At 53.0% G+C, this 18,756-nt stretch overlaps 1 protein-coding gene across 2 annotated transcripts in view; it reads left to right on the forward strand.

Annotated features, from left to right (window-relative positions):
• The window catches only part of MYO18B (myosin XVIIIB), a 248,424-nt gene that overhangs the window by 79,775 nt on the left and 149,893 nt on the right, over positions 1–18,756 (forward strand). For both annotated transcript variants that reach the window (XM_057305965.1, XM_048221462.2), the window contains exons 17-20: positions 3,363–3,522; positions 6,347–6,530; positions 7,321–7,543; positions 10,949–11,058. In XM_057305965.1, coding sequence (XP_057161948.1) covers positions 3,363–3,522; positions 6,347–6,530; positions 7,321–7,543; positions 10,949–11,058 — 677 coding nt within the window. The remainder of the gene's footprint in view (positions 1–3,362; positions 3,523–6,346; positions 6,531–7,320; positions 7,544–10,948; positions 11,059–18,756) is intronic.

Here is an 18,756-nt window from a genome sequence, read left to right on the forward strand (position 1 = left end):
TCTGCCTGGAAAGCTCTTCCACTGTATTTGTGCGTGACCGGCTCCCTCACTTCCTTTGGGTCTCAGGGGCCTGCCTGACCACCTTGTGAAAAATAATGACTTCTGCCGGCCCACACCCCATTCTTCCTTCCCCTGCTTTTCTCGTCTCCCCTGCAGCCCTCACGCTGGGTGTCACGCATGTGTCCTACGGGAACGTCTGCTCGTGAGGGCGGGGGCTGGCTGCTCCCCTCCCCTCCGCCCCACAGTGGAGCTGGCCTGGAAAAGACTCCAATGCATCCTTGACACAGAATAGATAAATATGGGGAAAACCCCTGCTCCAGAATCAGATGACATGGGTTTCTCGAACGGGATGTTTTCTGGATCCTGACTTTCAGGCAAACGACACAGAGGAGGATCCGGAAGAGAGGCGTCATGGAGGGCGTGGTTGGGGCAGGAGGGGATCGGGCAAGATCTGCGGCCCCCTCTTCTCCTCCCGTGAGGCCCTCCTGCCAATCCCAGACACCCCGAGCACGGCGCTCTGATGCTGCCTGTTCCCAGGAAAGAGACTGTGTATCCTTTGTCCTGGCCCAACAGAGACAGACCCATGAATTCAGATTTTTTTGGTTAAAAAAAAAAAAAAGATGTTTTTCTCTTGGGCTTTCTGGTTAGCTCTGAGTTAATGAGAATGTTCAATCAGGTGGAACACGAGGGGCTTTCTGGCTCACCCAGCATTTGCTGTTACCCTCTCCGCTAAGTGTTTTTGCTCGGCCGGCGGGCAGCTCCCGTGGGGCCCAGGCCCAGCAGACTGTCAGCGGCAGGCATTTGGCACGCACACGTGGAGGGCGGTTGTCGGGGGCTCAGGAGCCCCAGAGCCCCTATCCCAGTCTGGGGGGGTCAGGCTCCTGGGATTGGTGATGGTGCAGAGCTACGAGAGAGGTCTCCTGGGTCAGGGTCTGTCTTCGAGCCGTTTCCATGGGGCTCCTGAGAGCAAACGCGGCCCTTGAAATGCTTGGATGAACAAAACTGTGGTTGAAACCACCTGCCAAAGAAAGGGGAGCGTGAGAGGGCCGAGCAGAGCCCCTGGGAGCCTGGGAGTGGTCTCCCGGGGCTGTTCCTGGGAAATGGGATGGCTCCATGTACCAGGCTGCCACAGGGGATGAACACAGGCTTGGGGTCGGCAGACCTGGGTCCTCATCCTGGCTCGGTCCCTGTGTGCTAGGCCACTTCGGCCAAGCGGGCTCATCTCCGAACCTCAGTGTCACCTTCTAGAAACCCAGCCCCGTGGTGCTCACTTCACAGACCAGAGTGGGATCGAGTGACCTCGTGCATGGCCGTGTGTCTGGCAGAGGCTGGCTGGGGCTTGGCCCACGTGGACGTCCTTTCTTCTCTCTTGCCTTTGGTCTCCCCTCCCCCAGTGCTCTTGGGGTCCTCATTCAGAGCCCAGCTCTGTGCTGGCTGTGAGACATAATGATGCGTGAGCATGGTCACTGCATTCAAGCCGCTTCCAATCCAGTGCAGGGAGGCGGCCATGCAGACAGATACTGCGGACATTGTGCAGGCAGCGTGGACGGAGGAGCCAGGTGGCCGCTTTGTCACCTTGCTTTTGTTGGAAGGTGGCCCCTTGAGGTCAGGGACTGCGGGCTCCGAAGGCCTCATGGAAGCGCTGGATGAAGGGATACTTTACTTCACTAGAAGTGTCCCTTGCTGGTAACTTCGGTCAGCCCTGTGTATTGACCGCAAAGGACCTCCAAGAAACCACACACATGGCAGGATGCATGTCCCTCACGCATCGGAAGCCGCAGACTCCCAGTCGGCGTTTGCTGCGTACGGAGTTCCAGGAAACGCGGCTTTCTGGTTTCCTCGCTCCCTGCAGCAGAGACGTGGCAAATTCGCGTTTGAGGGAAGGACTCAGGACTCTTGAACGTGCTGGTGCGTTGACAGTAGAAAGATGGGAACTCAGAAATTCAGAAGACAGACAAGAACCGAAACAATATTACAGCTCCTGGGAGTAATTAGTCTGGGGCCATACTCAGCCCGAGAACATCACTGCAAGTAGAGTGATACGGTTAATGACCAGGATTTATTCTTCCTTCCTTCCTTCCTTCCTTCCTTCCTTCCTTCCTTCCTTCCTTCCTTCCGCCCTTCTCCCTCCCTCCCTTCCTATTCCTCCCTCCCAACTCCCTCCCCCTTCCTCCCTCCCAACTCCCTCCACCCTCCCTTCTTTCCTTCCTTCCTTCCCTCCTCCCTCCCTCCCTTCCTCCTTTCCACAAGCACTTTCGGGACTCCATTCATGTACCAGGCACCGTGCTGGTGTTAGGAATACAGACATGAACGCTCGGTGGCTCCAGACCTGGCACAAGGTTGAAGGCAAGACAAGGCTGTGACACCCGCTAGGGTTTACTGAGTGACACCAAGGGCCGGGCACTATGCTAATGTATTTTATGCACATTATCTCCTTTAAGCTTGTGCCACCCCGGGAGGTGCGTATAGTTCACATTTTACAGAGGAAGAGACTGAGGGTCAGAGATGGAAGAGGCCTGGCCCCTGCCACGCAGTAGTAAGTGGTCATGTTAGGATTTGAACACAGGCCTGCTCTCAAAGCTCCAAGCCCCTTCCTTTCTCCTGCCCCGTCCCTTGCAACCGAGTGCATGTCAGCATCTCCCAAGGGTGTGCTGTGCATTTCTTTCTTATTTATTTAACTTTTAAAAAATATTTTATTTATTTGAGAGAGAGAGAGAGAGAGCACATGAGCAGGGGGAGGGGCAGAGGGAGAAGCAGACTGCACTGAGCAGGGAGCCCGATGCGGGACTCGATCCCAGGACCCTGAGATCATGTCCTGAGCCGAAGGCAGACGCTTCACCGACTGAGCCACCCAGGCACCCCTGTGCTGTGTGTTTATTTGGTTGGTACCATTCAAGATGATTTTCAGTGGCACACAAATATTTTCAAAATATTTAATGATGATGTGTTTATTTCCACGAGTATCAGAAAATGCAGCACGCACACCCAAACTGCCAGGCCACACTTCTGTATAAATGGATTTACCTGCTTATAAATGTTGGTCGATTTAAAGACAATATTGAGTCAGTAACAACCCAGGTGGTACGTGGGTATGGCAAAAAGTCGTGAAGGTCGTATGCACTGATGATATGTGGGGAAAACAGGAGCCCGGTGTTTAGGAAAGCAAGGAGCAATCGATTCGATGCGGGAAATAATGTGCAGACATGCGTACAGAGGAGAGAGGTGGGCGCCCAGAACTGTTAGCTTTAGCTATCTGCAAACATACTGACGTGGGAAAAGTGGGTTTTTGGTGATGCCAAACGATTGCGGCGTGTACCCCCCACCCCTGCGCCCCAACACTCATGTGCTATGTCCGCTTTCAGGGACCCCCGCCCTTCGGTCCTGTGAGCAGCCCCTCCAGTTCGAGATCTTCCACCAGCTGGGACAGGACCCCGTGCGCTACGACCTCACGGGCTGGCTCCACAGAGCCAAGCCCAACCTCTCGGCCCTGGATGCCCCCCAGGTGCTACAGCAGTCAAAAAGGTGAGCCTGGCCAGGGATAGGGACCAGCCTCCCCACCGGGGCCCCGCCGTCCCAATCACTCCGTGACGGAGGGTCCGTCCAGCAGCCCCATGCCTCAGATCCGATGGGTCCCTGGGGCCGGTGCAGCGCAAACGCCAAAAAGCCAAGACTTCTTACGTTGGCTGCTTGCCTTTCATTAAGTATCTGGGAGATGATGTGACTGGAACGATTTTATGGACATCCTAGAACTAGGGGGTCATAAAACGGAAGCGATAACGTTTTGTGGTGTTAAAAAAAAAAGCACACTGCCTTCCCTGACAGCTCTGCGGAGAAAGTGCTGGCAGCCAGCGCGGCTTGCGGGCCACAGTTACTGGAAAATGTTTCTGTGGCTGCGGGCACGTGCATGCCAGCAGGCATGCTGATACTCCCAGCTTCACTGCTAGAACCCTGCAGGGGCAGAGCTAGGACACCAGAGAGAAGCCAAGAGCACCAGGGAGGGGCTGGGGGGCATGGGAAGGGGGAGGAGACACTTACTGACCACCTATGGCAGCGTGCCCGACGTCACGATAAATGCTCCGTGAGTATCTTGTTAATCCTTACAACGACACTGCCTCCTTAGCCCCATTTCACAGATGAGAAAACAGACGCCCCGGTCAGTGAAGTGGCCCTCCTTTGATCACACAGCAAAAAAGTGGCAGGACTGGGATTCCCTTGGGTCTACGTACGTGGTCCTTGCAGGAGTTCTCAGCACATGACGGTCCCAGTTGATAGGAAAGCCCGTATGCAGGAGGGTTCAAGGGCACACAGCTCCTGAAAGGAGCTCAGGCCGGGGGGTGGGGCCGAAGGAAGGTCCAGGGGGCACAGAGGACAGACAGCATGGAGAGACAGGGGACCTGAGTCAAGTCCCAGCCCTGCCCCTCCTCACCTGGGTGACTGTGGGCAGTCACTTCCTCTCTCTTGGGTTGATTTGTTTGTCCGGCTTCCTTCACCATAGAGTAAGTGTGTGTTGGACCAGGCTGCAAGATCGGATGAACGCTGCACAGCTTTGGAGTCAGAAAAATGCTCAACTTCTCCTTTTACCACTTTTAAGCTGCGTGACGCGGGCCTCAGTTTCACATTCGGAGAAGTGGGAATGACGGGGCCAGGCTTCCGTGTTTGCCATGAGGCTTTGGTGGCATAATGTAGCTGAGGTCTTATGACGGAGCCCGGTTCATAGCAGGCCCTCAACGCCCATCTGTGGCCTCATGCACCCTCTGGCTCTGACGGCCCGTGGCTCCAGTACCCTGGGCGAGAGGTGGAGGGGCAGGAAAGCGGGGAGGCCAAGCCTTGTTGACCCGCCGGCCTGGCGAGCGAGGGACACTCGGGGAAGAAGGGACAGTGTGTGTAAGGTCGTGGCCCGTGGGAGTTAAAGAACACGGCAGCTTTGAGGGTAAATTCCATTAGGATGTCTTGCTTGCTTGAGAGCCAAATGTTGGTGATTTTTGAGAGCAAACAGTGCTGTTTTAAAAGGGTAGTTTCACCCCCAGGAGTGCCAGATTCACCACCAGATTCACCGCTGGTCTAACATTGCAATTTCTGGGTGCCCCCCCCGCCCCCCCCCCCCCCGCTCCGATCTCTCTGGGGACTTGCTTTGCCCATAGGCTTCCCTGGAGGCACCTATGCACAGGCAAGTTTCACTGCTTTGGTCCAACCTTTCCGTTCCATATGTATCCAGCTGAGACCCAAAGCAGACGTGACCTGCCCAAGGGCATAGCTCCCACTGAAAACCACGAGTCAGATCTACCCACCAGAGCTGGGACAGTCCACACATGGGGGTCAAGGCTATGGGCATAGCCTCTTCCTCTTGTAGCAGGGGAGTGGTGCCCACCTCAGGGCCCTGACCTCTCCTCTCAGAGCTCCTGCTCCCTGGGGGGCTCCCCAAGATCCGCCCCAGCTTTTTATTTCTATACCAGTGTTGTCAAGCCATTGTGAATCTTTGCTCTCTGCCAGGCATTTAACCATTTTCAATACCTTTGGATGGTTTGGACGACGATCCTTAATAGTTTGGATAGTCTGGTGAGGCACAGAGGGAGGTAGAGAGTGTGGCTGCAGGGCTGAGGCTGCGGTGCGGCCTGGATTGCAGAGAGTGATGGAAATTGCCTCCAGGCTTTCACTGGAGGCGGAGGGGGCTGATGGGACCCGGGAGGCACAAGGCCTTCTCTGGGTCCCAGCTCCATCCAAGGGCACTGTAGGGTCTTCCCGGCCTTCTTCATCCTTATTGGCCCAAACAAGAAGGCAAGGCAGCTCAGATTTATGGGAGCAGACACTTATGGAGCCCTGGCTCTACAGCTGTGCATTACAGGAGTGCCGAGGGAAGGCCCTGACTGCCGCTGGGCATCAGGCTGGGCATTTCACTGATGCTGTCTTGTAGGGCCAGAAACTGCCTCTTCAGCCTGTGAGTTGTTCATTCTCGCATGAACTGTATAGTATAAGCACCTGCTATGTGCCAGAGCTAGGGACCTACTATGTGCTGGACCTGTTCTAAGGAGAAACACGGTGGCTTTGCTCCCCAAGAAAGTGCAAGCTCCATGGGATTCCTGCAGGTCAATCAGTGATGACGATACCCACTAGGTCTTCTCGCTGCTCTTCCTGCTCGAAAATCAGGGGAGGGAGAGGCCTGGAGAAAGAAGCCGGGCTTTGCCACGAAGCAAAGTCTTGTCCGACAGAAGGGACTGTGGATTAAAGTGTGGCAGCTGGGAGGTGTGATTCAAGGGGAGGGTTCAGGAAGCACGTTCACAAGAAGCAAGGTGGCCACCTTCCCCGTGAGCCCCTAAAGTCCCTCTCTCTTTCTCCTCCTACCTGCCAGGGAGGAGCTGAGGACCCTGTTCCAGCCCCGGGCCAAGCTGCCCCCCGTGTGCCGGGCCGTGGCCGGCCTGGAGGGCACTTCCCAGCAGGCCCTGCAAAGGAGCTGCGCGGTGAGGAGGGCGTTTGCCAGCAGCTTTGCCGCCGTGAAGAGGAAAGCCCCGTGCTCCCAGATCAAGCTACAGATGGTGAGCGGGAGCCCCGTTCCCGCTGTGGCCTCCACTGCCCCGCTCCCCGCCCTCCTCCAGGATGAGTTATCAGCCCGCATCTCTCTCCCCTCCTCCCCTAGCCTGGAGGGGCAGGTCTCGCCCTGCGCTCCACAGAGGAGGGAGCTGAGGCTCAGAGCAGCAAAGAAACCATCGTGTCCCTGATCTACCAAGTCCGAGGCCAAAGCCTGGCCTCCTCCGTGTTGCCTGAAGCAGCTTTGGGAAGTTCCCAGGATCCTTCAGTACCCTCTTGAGCAGGGGGACAAATATCACAGCCAAACCAGCCCCGCATGCCTTCCTCAGTCTCAAATGCCTCATTTTCAGCACGAGGCTCTCCCGGGGGGAGGGCAGCAGGATCTGGCACTGGCTGGAAGTAGGTCTCTGAGACACATCAATCCAGTAACAAATGAGAACGCTGGGATTGGTCAGTGGTCATGTCAGGCTGAGGCCAGAAGGTAGGGCATGGGAAGGGCAAGTTTTGAAAAAAATCTCAAAGCATATTATACAGGAAAAGCCTATAGGCTTGGGCCCTGGGTTCTAGCCTGCCTCCTATGACCCTGGCTAGCCCTCAGTCTCCCCTTCGGTCACAAGGGCTGTTATAAAGTTCCACTTTTGCTCTTGATTGTGAATCGGGTCATAGATAGGTGGTCCTTGGTATAGGACATGGGAACCCCCAGTGAGGCCCAGGCTAGACTGAGTGTACGTTCGGGGATCGTCCCTGTCCATCCCACCCCAGGGCAGCAGACCTTGACCCCGTCTCCTCTTGGTGCAGGATGCGTTGACCAGCGTGATCAGACGGTCTCAGTTACACTTTATCCACTGCCTTGTGCCGGGCCCTGCGGTGGAGAGCAGGGGCGGGCAGGGGTCTCTGACCCCACCGCAGCCCGGCGGAGATAAGTCGGGGACAGGCGGGCCTCTGCCCTTGGACATCCCGGCGCTGAGGGTGCAGCTTGCGGGGTCCCACATCCTGGAGGCACTGCGTCTACACAGGACAGGTAAGGGACAGCCAGGGAGAGAGCGCCTTGCCCGCCGGCCGGTAGCAACCAAGGGACAGGAACACCAGCCACGTGCCTAAGCTTTCCATGCAGCACCCCGTTTATTCTGTGAAATTATAAGGCCATGAAAGGGAAGCTAGGATTACAGATGGGAAAACGGAAACTCCAAGAGGTGGAAGGACATGCTCAAGGTCATGCAGCGGTTGGGGCAGGGCAGAGCCAAAGCCCGTCTTATCTCCTGAATGACGTGTGTGCTCCTGGAAAGCTAGGGCTGGGTCTGGCTCCCCTCCCTTTCAACAGCAGACGTCCAGGGAGCTTCTACCTTGGGGTGGAGAGTGGGATTCCCACGGTGAGCAATACCCTGGTTTTCAAGATGCCCAGCCTGGTTTGGGAGCTCAGGAGGGAGCACGTGATGGGGGCACACGTCGTCACCCGGGGATGCAGGAAGGATCAGATGTGTCGAGGAGGGAGCTCTGTGCTCTCCCTGGGGAGACGGGCAAACCTCTTCAGTGGGTCATGAGACAAAGTAAGCAGCTCGCCTCTGGGAGTTGGAATGTGAAGCAGACAGATCAGCATATGCAAAGGCCCAGAGGCAGGGAAGAGCCTGGATTTCCGGGGACTGGGGTTCAAGGTGGGCAGGGCGGTTGTGGCTGATGAGGTGGGCAATCTGCCTTTGGAAGTTGGCTTTCAGCGGGTCGGGTGATCCGGGGGCGGCCGGGGGAAGACGGGCGTTGAACCGGAGGAATGAAGTCTTTAGGTCTATATTTTAGAAAGCAAGCACGAGCCCGAGATTTCCATATACCTCATCTCAGGAACTGAGTCCGCTCTGAATCCTTCTGGTTCTTCTCTGCCTCTCGGACCCCAGAGGCCACCGCGCGGATTCCCCTCCCTGACATTCGCAAAGGCTCAGGCACGGTCATTGTCTCCGCAGAGGATGGGGTGGCGGGGGCTGGCGGGGAGGCTGGCGAGGTGGGCACCTGTTCATTGAACTTCTCTGTGGTCACCGACACCCGGCTTGTGGCCGTGGCCCTGTCTCCTCCCACCGCATTAATAGCCAGCCCCCGGAGCACCAGATATTGGACAGAGAAGCTGGAAGCAGCTGGAAGCAAAGAAGAGACCCTCACTTCTCTGAGCGTCTCATTGATTTTTCCTCCACAACCACAGGCGAGGGGTGACAGATAATGTCACAGGGGAAGAGCAGAGTGGTCACAGTGGTGGCCGATCGATTCTGCCCTGCCGGCTGGCTGGCGGGAGGCTCTGGGCCTTTGCAGATACTCTGGGCTACCCGTTCGAACCCCTGTGGGCGTGCCTGGGTCAGCTGTCCCCATCCTCGGCCTCGGGTCCTCACCGCGGTGTCAGCCCTCTGCGTGCCCCGTGCAGTGAGCCTGGGGCAGGATGAAGTTTTCCAACCAAGTAAAGATTGGATGTCTCATGATAAAACTCTCCACTTTCTGCCTCCCAGGCCTGGTCAGTTCCTCACTTTTTTTCTGTGCCAAGTGGCTCCTGTCTCTCTTTCACCATATAAGAAATACTTAAGTGTGCACGTAGATACACACGCCTATCCAAATACGATTTTGACTTTGTGCACATCTCAGGCATCCGTGCGTGTACCCACATGCATGCATAACACACACTTGTGCAGGCAGGGTATTGAGGGTCTATGCTGTGCTGGCACTGGGGCAAGACATGAACTCACTGACGTCGTTCTTACCGAGCCCTTGGCACAGCGCCTGGCGAATAGCAAATGCGCGGGAAACATTACACATTGCGCAGCCTGGTGGGCGTGGCTCAGACCCTGGAGCCGGGCGGCCTGGGCTTGGCTGTGACCAACACCCGGCAAACCCCTCGATCACACCTCTCTTTCCTCTGCCCTAATAGCTCAGGTCTCAGGGAGCTGATGAGCCTTTGGATGAATTAGTAAGAGACTAAGAGTTGCCCGGATGTGAGAAAACCTCAATGCATGTTAGCATCTTATATACGTCAATCATCACATCGTACACATCAGTCCTTACGCACATCAGTCCTTATAGTGACCCCGTGACCAGATCCTGTTATGTTCACCTGACAAGTGAAGAACTCGAATCTCAAAGAAATGGGGTTGTTCTTGATGGCTCAGCGGGCCAAGAAGGGCAGAAATGGGATGGGAGCCCAGACCAGTCTGACCTGAAAGGGCATGCGTGTAACCTCCCAGCCCCTGTCTCTGTGTGGTCAGTGTCCTGGGAACCTGGCCTAAGACTTCTTCCCCCAGGGAGGCTTCCTGGATTCAGCCCATGAACCCAGCACCATCACTGCCTCATGGTTCGTGCATTTGGCTTCTTGTGAAGTCTCACAGCAGAGTCAGATTTTACCAGACCTTCCACACCTTCTCCCATCCAGCCATTGGAGGGGTCTTTTTGAGCCGACTGAAGGTCTACCATGCCTCTTGCGTCCAGGACCAAGTCCACACCTTGAGGTTTGGAATTTGACTTCGAGTTCCTTTGGGATCTGGTCCCTGCTTGTCTCTGACCTCGTTGTTGGCTACTCTCCACTGGTCTAGTTACAGTTACCGTCCGGGTATAAATCCCAGCTGGGGGAGTTACGATCCATGCCGCTTTGGCCTAGGTGACTTGAACTCTCTGGGCCTCAATGTCCACATCTATAAAATGGGTCCCATGATGGAGGCCCCTGAGTATCTAGAACACGAGGAAGTTGTAAACCTAGTGTCTTGTGCCCAGAAGCGCTCGGTCAGTGCTGGTTTCTGCTGTGACTAAGGAGCCAGCCTTGGGTTTCCTCTCTCTGGCCCCCTCTGCCGCGACATCCCTTCCACACCCAATCCTGTGGCAAACTCTAACAGCTCCTTCAGAGGCCGGCTCTAATGTCACCTTCTCTTGGGAGCATTCCAGATGCTTTTGCCTACTTTTCACACAGAAGGGTACGCCTCTGTCCATCCTACATGCTAGATTTTTAAAAACCCTTTGAAAATATCCAGTGCAGCATTTCCCCCATGTAGCCTGTGGTTGGTCATAAATGTTGGGCCAAAAAAATTTTTCCCACGGTCAAACACGTTTTAAGCAAAGCCCATGAGGCATCTTCTCTGCAGTGGTCCAAGGAGACTTTCGGCATCGATGTTGGCACTCGGTGTGACCCGCCAGAGGACAGATGAGAGTGCTGCTTTTTCAAATGTTCAGTGGAGCATTTTATAGGGTTTGCGTTCTCAGGAACACGTTTGGGAAATGCCGATCAAACCCAATCTTTTAAGTTGACAAGTGGGGAAACTGAGGCCCCAAGATGTGAGTCCACCCAGCAAGTGCGCTGCCAGGCTTGCAGCAGGGCAAGGGGCTGCCTGCTGCCCTGGGCTGGTGTTCTCACTTGGACTCATTGTTCTTCTGTTTGTTCTGGCCCCGCCCCTGCCTCCCCTCCCCCCAGGCTACGCCGACCACTTGGGCCTCGCTCAGTTCCGCCGGCGATTCCAGGTGCTGGACCCTCTCCTCATGAAGAAGCTCATGTTGGCCTCCGAGCGAGTAGATGAGAGGAAGGTATGTGGGACAAGAGGGGGTGGAGGCCCTGTGTGCTTCTGTTCCAGAGGGGATTGCCCTGGAGGGCATCTGGACCAGTGGGGATGGGAGATCCGGGCCTCGGGGCCAAAGGTGAGGGTGGTATGAGGTTTGTCTCAGACTCCTGCTCCAGACTGCACCCCCTGAACTGTCACTTAGAAATGACCCCCTGGGGGCGCCTGGGTGGCACAGCGGTTGAGCGTCTGCCTTCGGCTCAGGGCGTGATCCCGGCGTTCTGGGATCGAGCCCCACATCAGGCTCCTCTGCTAGGAGCCTGCTTCTTCCTCTCCCACTCCCCCTGCTTGTGTTCCCTCTCTCGCTGGCTGTCTCTATCTCTGTCAAATAAATAAATAAAATCTTTAAAGAAATGACCCCCTGAAACCCTGAGTGAGGGAGTGTGGGAGAAAATATTAGGGCCATGAGAAGAGCGTGTGCCCCCTAGAAGGGCCCCAGCCAGATGAAAAGCCACCGTTTCCAAAAGGAATTCCACTCAGCACCAGCACCCCAGGGTAGTCTGTGAAAAGAGAGCTTCAGAGTCCCCAGTGTTCGGGAAGTATTTCACCCCAGAGCCCCCGTCTTAGAAAATCACCATGAATGCTGCCTCAGGGCCTTTGCACTAGCTGTTCCCTCTGCCTGGAGCGCTCCTCCCTAATTTTTGCATGGCTGGTGTCATCTTGCTATTCAGATGCTGGCTCAGAGCTCCTCCCATCATCCTGTTCTAATGTGTGTGCACTTCCCTTCTCTGAAATGATGTACATTGCTTATGCGTTGGTTTTCTGGCTTACAGCAAAAGGGCTCAGTAAATTGTCCATTGAATGAATGAATGAATGAATGAATGAATGGATACAAATGCCTAACCTTGTATTTCTGCCCCCATGTGTCTCCTTCCTCCAACTTCACCATAAACTCCTATGGCTGGAACCTTGTCTTATACTAGTGTCAGACCATTGATAGGTATTTCTGCTGAGAATGGCCACTGGTCTATTGATGATCACAGAGCCCTTTAGAATTTGCAAAGCCCTGCATCCTCCCCACAGCCCTGCAAACCGAGAGCCATTGCATCCCTCTTCCAGATGAGAAAACAGAAGCTCAGGGAAATGGCCTGAGGTCATTTCTCCTGAGGCCACACAGCCGAGCATTTGTGGGTTTTGTCCGTGAACTCGAGTTTATTGCTTCCAGGAAGGGCAGCTGAGAAAGCGGGGCTCCAGGGTCAAACAGAGCTGCGGTTGGTTCCCGGCTGGGGGCGCATGAATGTAAGCAAGTTATGGCATCTTACTGCCTCAGTCTTCTCCTCTGTAAAGTGGGCATGACAATAACGCCTCCCTCCAGAGGGTGTTTTGAGGATTATATGCGGTGGTGGAGTTCATGGGCTCGACACGGGGCCTGTTACGTGGTAAGAGGTCAGCGTATGTGAACTATTATGTCAGTACTGGCATCAGCTTCGTGTTGCAAGGCCAGAGTGATGGCAACCAAGCCACACAGACGCCATGTTCACAACCACGTTGAGACTCCGCCTCCGGGGGAGTGTGCCCATGTGTGTCTGAGATCATCAGCACTGGAATCCTCAATCGGTGAGTCACGAGGCAAGAAGAGTAAACAGCGTCACAATTCTTAGGTCCTTTATGGCTTTTCACTGCACCAGGGGGACCAGGGCACAGGTCCCCTCCTGCAGACAAGGCAGCACCTTCTACGTAGCCCTCCTAATTCACCCTGGCGAGGGGACATCAGACCCGACTGGTGTGGTGCAGGGAAGTCCCCTCCCTTGGTGGCAGCCTGGAAGTCCTGAAACGCCTGGCTTGATGCCACCAGCCAGTCTGTACCAATCTTCATGTGGGGTTCCTTGTCCTTGGTCACCCCAAACTTGATCTGTGTTCCAAGCATCTGGAATGGAGCCATGGAAAAGGTCTTGGGCTCTTCTGCAGTCGAAAGCAGCACCGAAGTGGGGTGTGGGGGAGTTTTCTGCGGGGGCAATAGGTAAAGCATATGGTAGGATTCTATTCTGGACGACTCAGCAGTCCTCGGTTGTAGCCAAACCGAAACCACCTCCATACACATGCTGGAGGGCCTCGGAAAATGGAAAATTACAAGTGGAATGGACTTGGCTGGGAGGTTTCGCTTCTTCTCATTCTCTTTTTATTTGCTCACAAATTTCATTTGCTACAGCATAGAATTTTGGTAGCAACAAAAGGAAACACCACCCTGCTCTTATGAAAAAGCTGATAAATATTCATTTGCCAGGCAACATGATACCCCATGAATTATACATGAACACGTGCTTGGGTGGGCAAACTGTCAGCCTCTGTGTGCAAAGCAGTTAAGACCTCAGGATTCACGAAGACAAGTTTGACAGCTAGAAAAGGTCAATATCATCCTCAGACACTAGATGGCAGCAGAGAGAATTCATTGTCAGGGTGTGAAAGGGGCCTTGATGAGGTCCCCTGTGTGCCTGATACGTGGTACCCCACCAGGACTCTTTCCCAATAATGTACACTCATTTGGTGGGCACCTGCTGGACACTTTGTGTTCCTCGAACAACAATAGCATATTCCTTGTACCACATACGCGCAAACTCTCATCGCCAGGTCCTGGGGAAGCTGGGATTTGAATTCGGGCTCTCAGATTCTGCATGCAGAGTTTTGTGGGGGGTTTTTTTGTTTTGTTTTGTTTGTTTTGACTACTGTAGTACAATACACGTGGCGTAAAATTTATCATCTTAATCATTTTTAAGAGTACAGTTCAGCGGCATGGAGCTCACTCATCATGTTGGGCAACCATCGCCACCGTCCGTCTCTAGCACCTGTGTCATCTCCTAAAACCGAAACTCTGCCCCCATTAAACACCGACTCCCCGTTCTCCGCTCTCCTCCAGCCCCTGGCAGCCGCCATTCTGCTTTCTGTCTCTATGAAGTTCATGGCTTTACCTCATATAATAAGTAGAATCACACAGTACCTGTCCTTTTGCGTGTGGCTGATTGCACTTAGCAGAATTCCTCAAGATTCCTCCGTATCTTAGCACGTGTCAGAACTTCCTTCCCTTTAAGGACGAGTAGTGTTCCATTGCATGTATATACACAGCATTTTGCTTATCCATCTGTCCAAGGACACTTGAGTTGCTTCTGCCTCTTGGCTATTGTGAAAAATGCTGCTATGAACCTGGGTGTACAGATAGCTCTTTGAGACCCTGCTTCCATTTCTTTTGGGGTATCTACCCAGACAGGGCGTTGCTGGATCATATGGTAATCCTGTGTTTAATTTTTTGAGAACATGCCACACTCTTTTCCATAGCAGCTGCACTATTTTATATTCCCACCAACAGTGCACATGGGTTCCAATTTCTCCACGTCCTTGCCAACACTGGTTGTTTTCTGTCGTTTTGTTTTTGTTTTGATGGGAGCCATCCGAAGGGGTGTGAAGTGGCACCCCACTGGGGTTTTGATTTACATTTCCTCGATGATCTGTGATGTTGAGCCTCTTTTCATGTTCACATAAGACTTTTGAATGGGAGCCCTTTGAGGATAGGCGGGGTGTCTGGTAAATTTCTGTACAGAATGTGCCATCCATGATATGTTAATTTTAAATCATTATCCTTGATTCCATTCAGCTTTCACCAAGTGTCTGCTTTGCACCAGGCCCTGGGCTGGGTGTCCGAGATACAGGGATGGACAGAACACGGTCTCACTGGGTGAGGGAAAGACTAAGACAGGCTATTTCCATGCAGAGGGATGGCTTTGGGACCCCCCAGGGAACACCCCTAAATGTTTGATGTTTGCAGTCGGGGTGAGGGTGGGGCATTCAAGAAGACTCCTCAGAGACGGTGATGATCGAGTTGAGCCCTATGGGACAATTTGGAGGAATTAGGTAAGAGAAAGAATGAAGGGCAACCCATACTGTGTATAGCATGTGCAAAGGTCCAGTGGCGAGGTTGTTTGGCTAGTTTAGTGTAGCTAGAGCACAAAGGATGCTGTATGTGGAGAACAGGGGCTGAAGGTGTTGTCAGGGGCCAGGCCACGGGCCCTTGTTGGCAGGACAAGAGAGTCTGGGCTTTACGAGGTGGTCAGTGATGGTCAACTGAGAAGTTATCGGCAGGGGCATGGCCTAGAAACCTGACCTTCATTATTTGAACTGGTTTAAGCAAAATCATGAGGAAGTCCTGTCCACTCTGCCCTTCCATAGTCCTGTCGAGGGAGCAGTATCCTCACCCTGATCTCCAGCTGTTCAGGCTTCCCCTGTCCCATCCAGACACCCAGGCACATGCTCGGTTCTCCAAAATGACCCTGTCCCCCGCTCTGATCACCTTGGGTCCCATTCCTCTCCCCCAGGTATCCCGTCTAGCTAAGGTTATGCATTCCCCTGCACTGAAGCCCACCCAGAATGATCGCAGATGGTGAACTATCAGGCAGGTCAGTCAAGGGATACTGTCAGCTCACCTTGGCCATGTCCCAGATTCTGGTCTCTTCCATCTCTCTGCTGCTCAGGCAGGACTTGCCAAGTCTCCCCGGTCGATGTGAGGAAACCCTAGGGCCTGCCCTCTTCTCCTCAGAGTGCCTAAGTGTTGATTGATTTTAGCCAACAAAATCTGTCCCTGCGGACTTGATTTGAAGAACACAATTAAGGGATGTCAATCTATCTTCTCAAAGGCAGCCATTCTTGTTCCATCTCAGACCCTTGTGGACACCCCCAGTTTCCTCTGAATTTGTTTGAGCCCCTTTCTGCTGGGAAGGGGCCCCATAGGAGCCCAAGGTTAGGAGGGGAGCTGTCCACTGAACAGTGCTGAACCATTATTCAGGGGTTCCCATGGCCTTAGCCCCTGCAACGTAGTCACCGTTCTTTTCTTACTCACATTACTGTCTTCCTCCAGTTGGGGTTTACTGTTTTAATAATTGTACACATTTTCCATTCAGTGTTTTTTTTTTTTTAAGTTTTTGTTTATTTGAGAGAGAGAGAGAGTGAAAGAGAGAGAGAGAGAGCACAAGTGGGCTGAGGGGCAGAGGGAGAAGCAGGCTCTCCACTGAGCAGGGAGCCCGATGTGGGGCTTGATCCCGGGACTCCGGGATCATGACCTGAGCCGAAGGCAGATGCTTAACCAACTGAGCGACCCAGGTGCCCCTGCATTCAGTGTTAACCAACCCAATTTGTGTGTGTGTGTGTGTGTGTGTGTGTGTGTGTGTGTGCATACAGCATTCTATATACGGTTCTGAGCATATGGAGTTAAATAACAGAGACATAGTCCCACCTTTATGGGTTGATTTGATCAGTGCTTCAGTGGTTGAAAGCATGTGGTTTAGAATCAGACAGACGTATTCAAATCCTTGTTTCTCCCATCCCTCCATTCATCCACACACCCTTTGATATCTGGTAACTGTATGAACATGGGCAACGCTCACAGGGCATAAGCAAAGTGCCTGGCACCTAGCAGCTATGCAACAGATGGCGGCCATGGGGCCATGGTGGCTGTTGGGTCATAGTGTGGGTTTCCGGAAAGAGGTGCTGTGCTCACAACAGCCAAATGGTTCCCTGTCTGAGCATTTGATTCCACAGACACGGATTCTTCACACCACACTACTCGCCGAGGAGTGAGTTGGGGAAGAATTCCCCTCCATGGCTCTCCATTATTCCTGGAGTCTCTCATTGCCTGTCTGGCATGTTCAGCTTAACATGAGCTGTCAGATCACATGCTTGTTGGTGCATCCTTGTTGAACACCGGAGAGAACATTCTTTGCAAAATACTAGGACACAAAAGGGTTCTGGAAGTGGAGGCATGAGCTGGCCTTCTCCCAGGTGATTCAAGGACTCATAATTTGAGCCCGGAAGGGTGGAGGTGAAGGGTGTGTCACCACTTTACAGAGCCCAGGAGGGCTCGATAACCTCTGAACCTCTATCAGTTGTGAGGATTTACCGAGATGTAGCATGCGCCAGGCATGAGAGCGAGCGCTGTGTGCGTGATGACAGCTGCTTGGCCGTCTGTGTTAAGTCCCACATCGAAGCCCACAAAGCGTTTCTACTGACAGCTTTTTTGTTTGTTTCCTTCAGAGTATAGGTCACCACCTTCCAGTTTCTTTGTAAGTCTTATATTATTTTTTTAAAGCTGAAACTGGGCGTTTTCGATAATACATAATAGCATCTCCAGATTCTGATCTTTTCCCAATTATTTAGTAATGTATGTGGACTAGATTTATGGAGTCTGTCTCCCCCACGGTATGAGGTTACTGATGTCTCTGCTTAGGTTTTTCATTCCTGTTTTTATTAAAAATCCTGGATTCTCAGGGGCTGTCCCTTTGTCAGCAGAGCTTAGCAGGCAGTACAGGTCGTAATCAAACACCGTGAATCAGCGAGCCTTTCCCTGATTCAGATGGAGCTACGTGTGGGTTGGGAACTATAGCCAATATTCATACACTCACCGCTGTGCCACAGATATGACTCTTTTGGCCCTTTCACAGATTTTCTGCCTGTGTACATGGCCTTACGTTTAGATAGGGATGTATAGATAGCTAGGAGCTCTCTCAGTCTCTCCTGGGCCTGCATGTACCCTCCGGCCTGTGTGCAGCCCTCCAGAGGGCCAGGAACATGTGGGGGCTTGTCAAGGCCCACAGGGCTGTCCATTCCCTATGTCCCTTCATCAGGTTTCAGGCTAGTCAATGTCCATTGCTTGCCCCAATCCAGATAACAATCTTATGCTAGCTGTGCTATTGACCTTCTCTATTTCTTTGCTGCCAAGATCACTACTGTTTCTGACAACGATCCCGGGCATGGGATTTTCCTGTACTTGTTCAGTCTAAGCCCCCTGTGGCAGCAAAGCCACTGGTTTTTACGGCTTGCCTCTCCCTGGGAGGATTACCACAGTGCCAGAGCTTGGTGGAGGGACTGGAACAGCCCTGGCCAAGATTGTTGCAATCTCCTGCTCTTCTTACCTGAGATTCAATAGTTTTGTTTTTTTCTTTTTGAACAAATGCTTCTCCATTTGTTGTATCCCCTTGTTCAATTTCCAGACTATCAAACTTGTTGCTTTCAAAAATTGTATCCATTTTTATCACTGTTTTTTGGGAAAGAGCAAAGGATTTCTCAAGCTCCTTCCCCCACCATTCTGTAAGTCTCACTCCTACATGCTACCTTTGTGACCTTATTAAAGCTCCACTCCATCCTTGGAGGGTAGATGTAATGACACCATCTTGTAGATTAGGACATGGGGGATCAGAGAGGAGGTGTGGCTTGCTCAGGGTCACACAGCCAATGAGTAATGGCGCTGGACAGGATCCCAGCATCAGAGGGCAGAGGACGAGCTCAAGAATCTCATTCCCTGGGGTTGCATCTCCTTCTGCCATATTTCCTAGCACGTGATTTCATGACACCGGACCTCACTTTCTTTGTAAAACAGGCATCAAGTAATAAGTGTTGCGGAGGTTTGAAAATAAAACGAGTTACGTGGAAAGCCCCGAAAGCCATGCTCAGACTCAAAAGCACAAGGACAGACCATTTCCTTGGAGCAAAATGGCCAACATTTTACTCAGCATTTCATGTGGGGAGGGATAAACCTCAAATATCTGGATAATTAGGGTGGAATAGCTGATTCCTTAAAGATGCAGGACAGGGAAGAAATCTGTTACAGTAATCCGAATTCTTGCCCTGTCTTCCACCAACTGGCTGCTGGACAGTGATTGACATTGTGTAGAAACAAATCCAGTCA

This window comes from Ursus arctos, unplaced genomic scaffold (assembly GCF_023065955.2).
Source record: "Ursus arctos isolate Adak ecotype North America unplaced genomic scaffold, UrsArc2.0 scaffold_34, whole genome shotgun sequence".
Lineage (NCBI taxonomy): Eukaryota > Metazoa > Chordata > Mammalia > Carnivora > Ursidae > Ursus > Ursus arctos.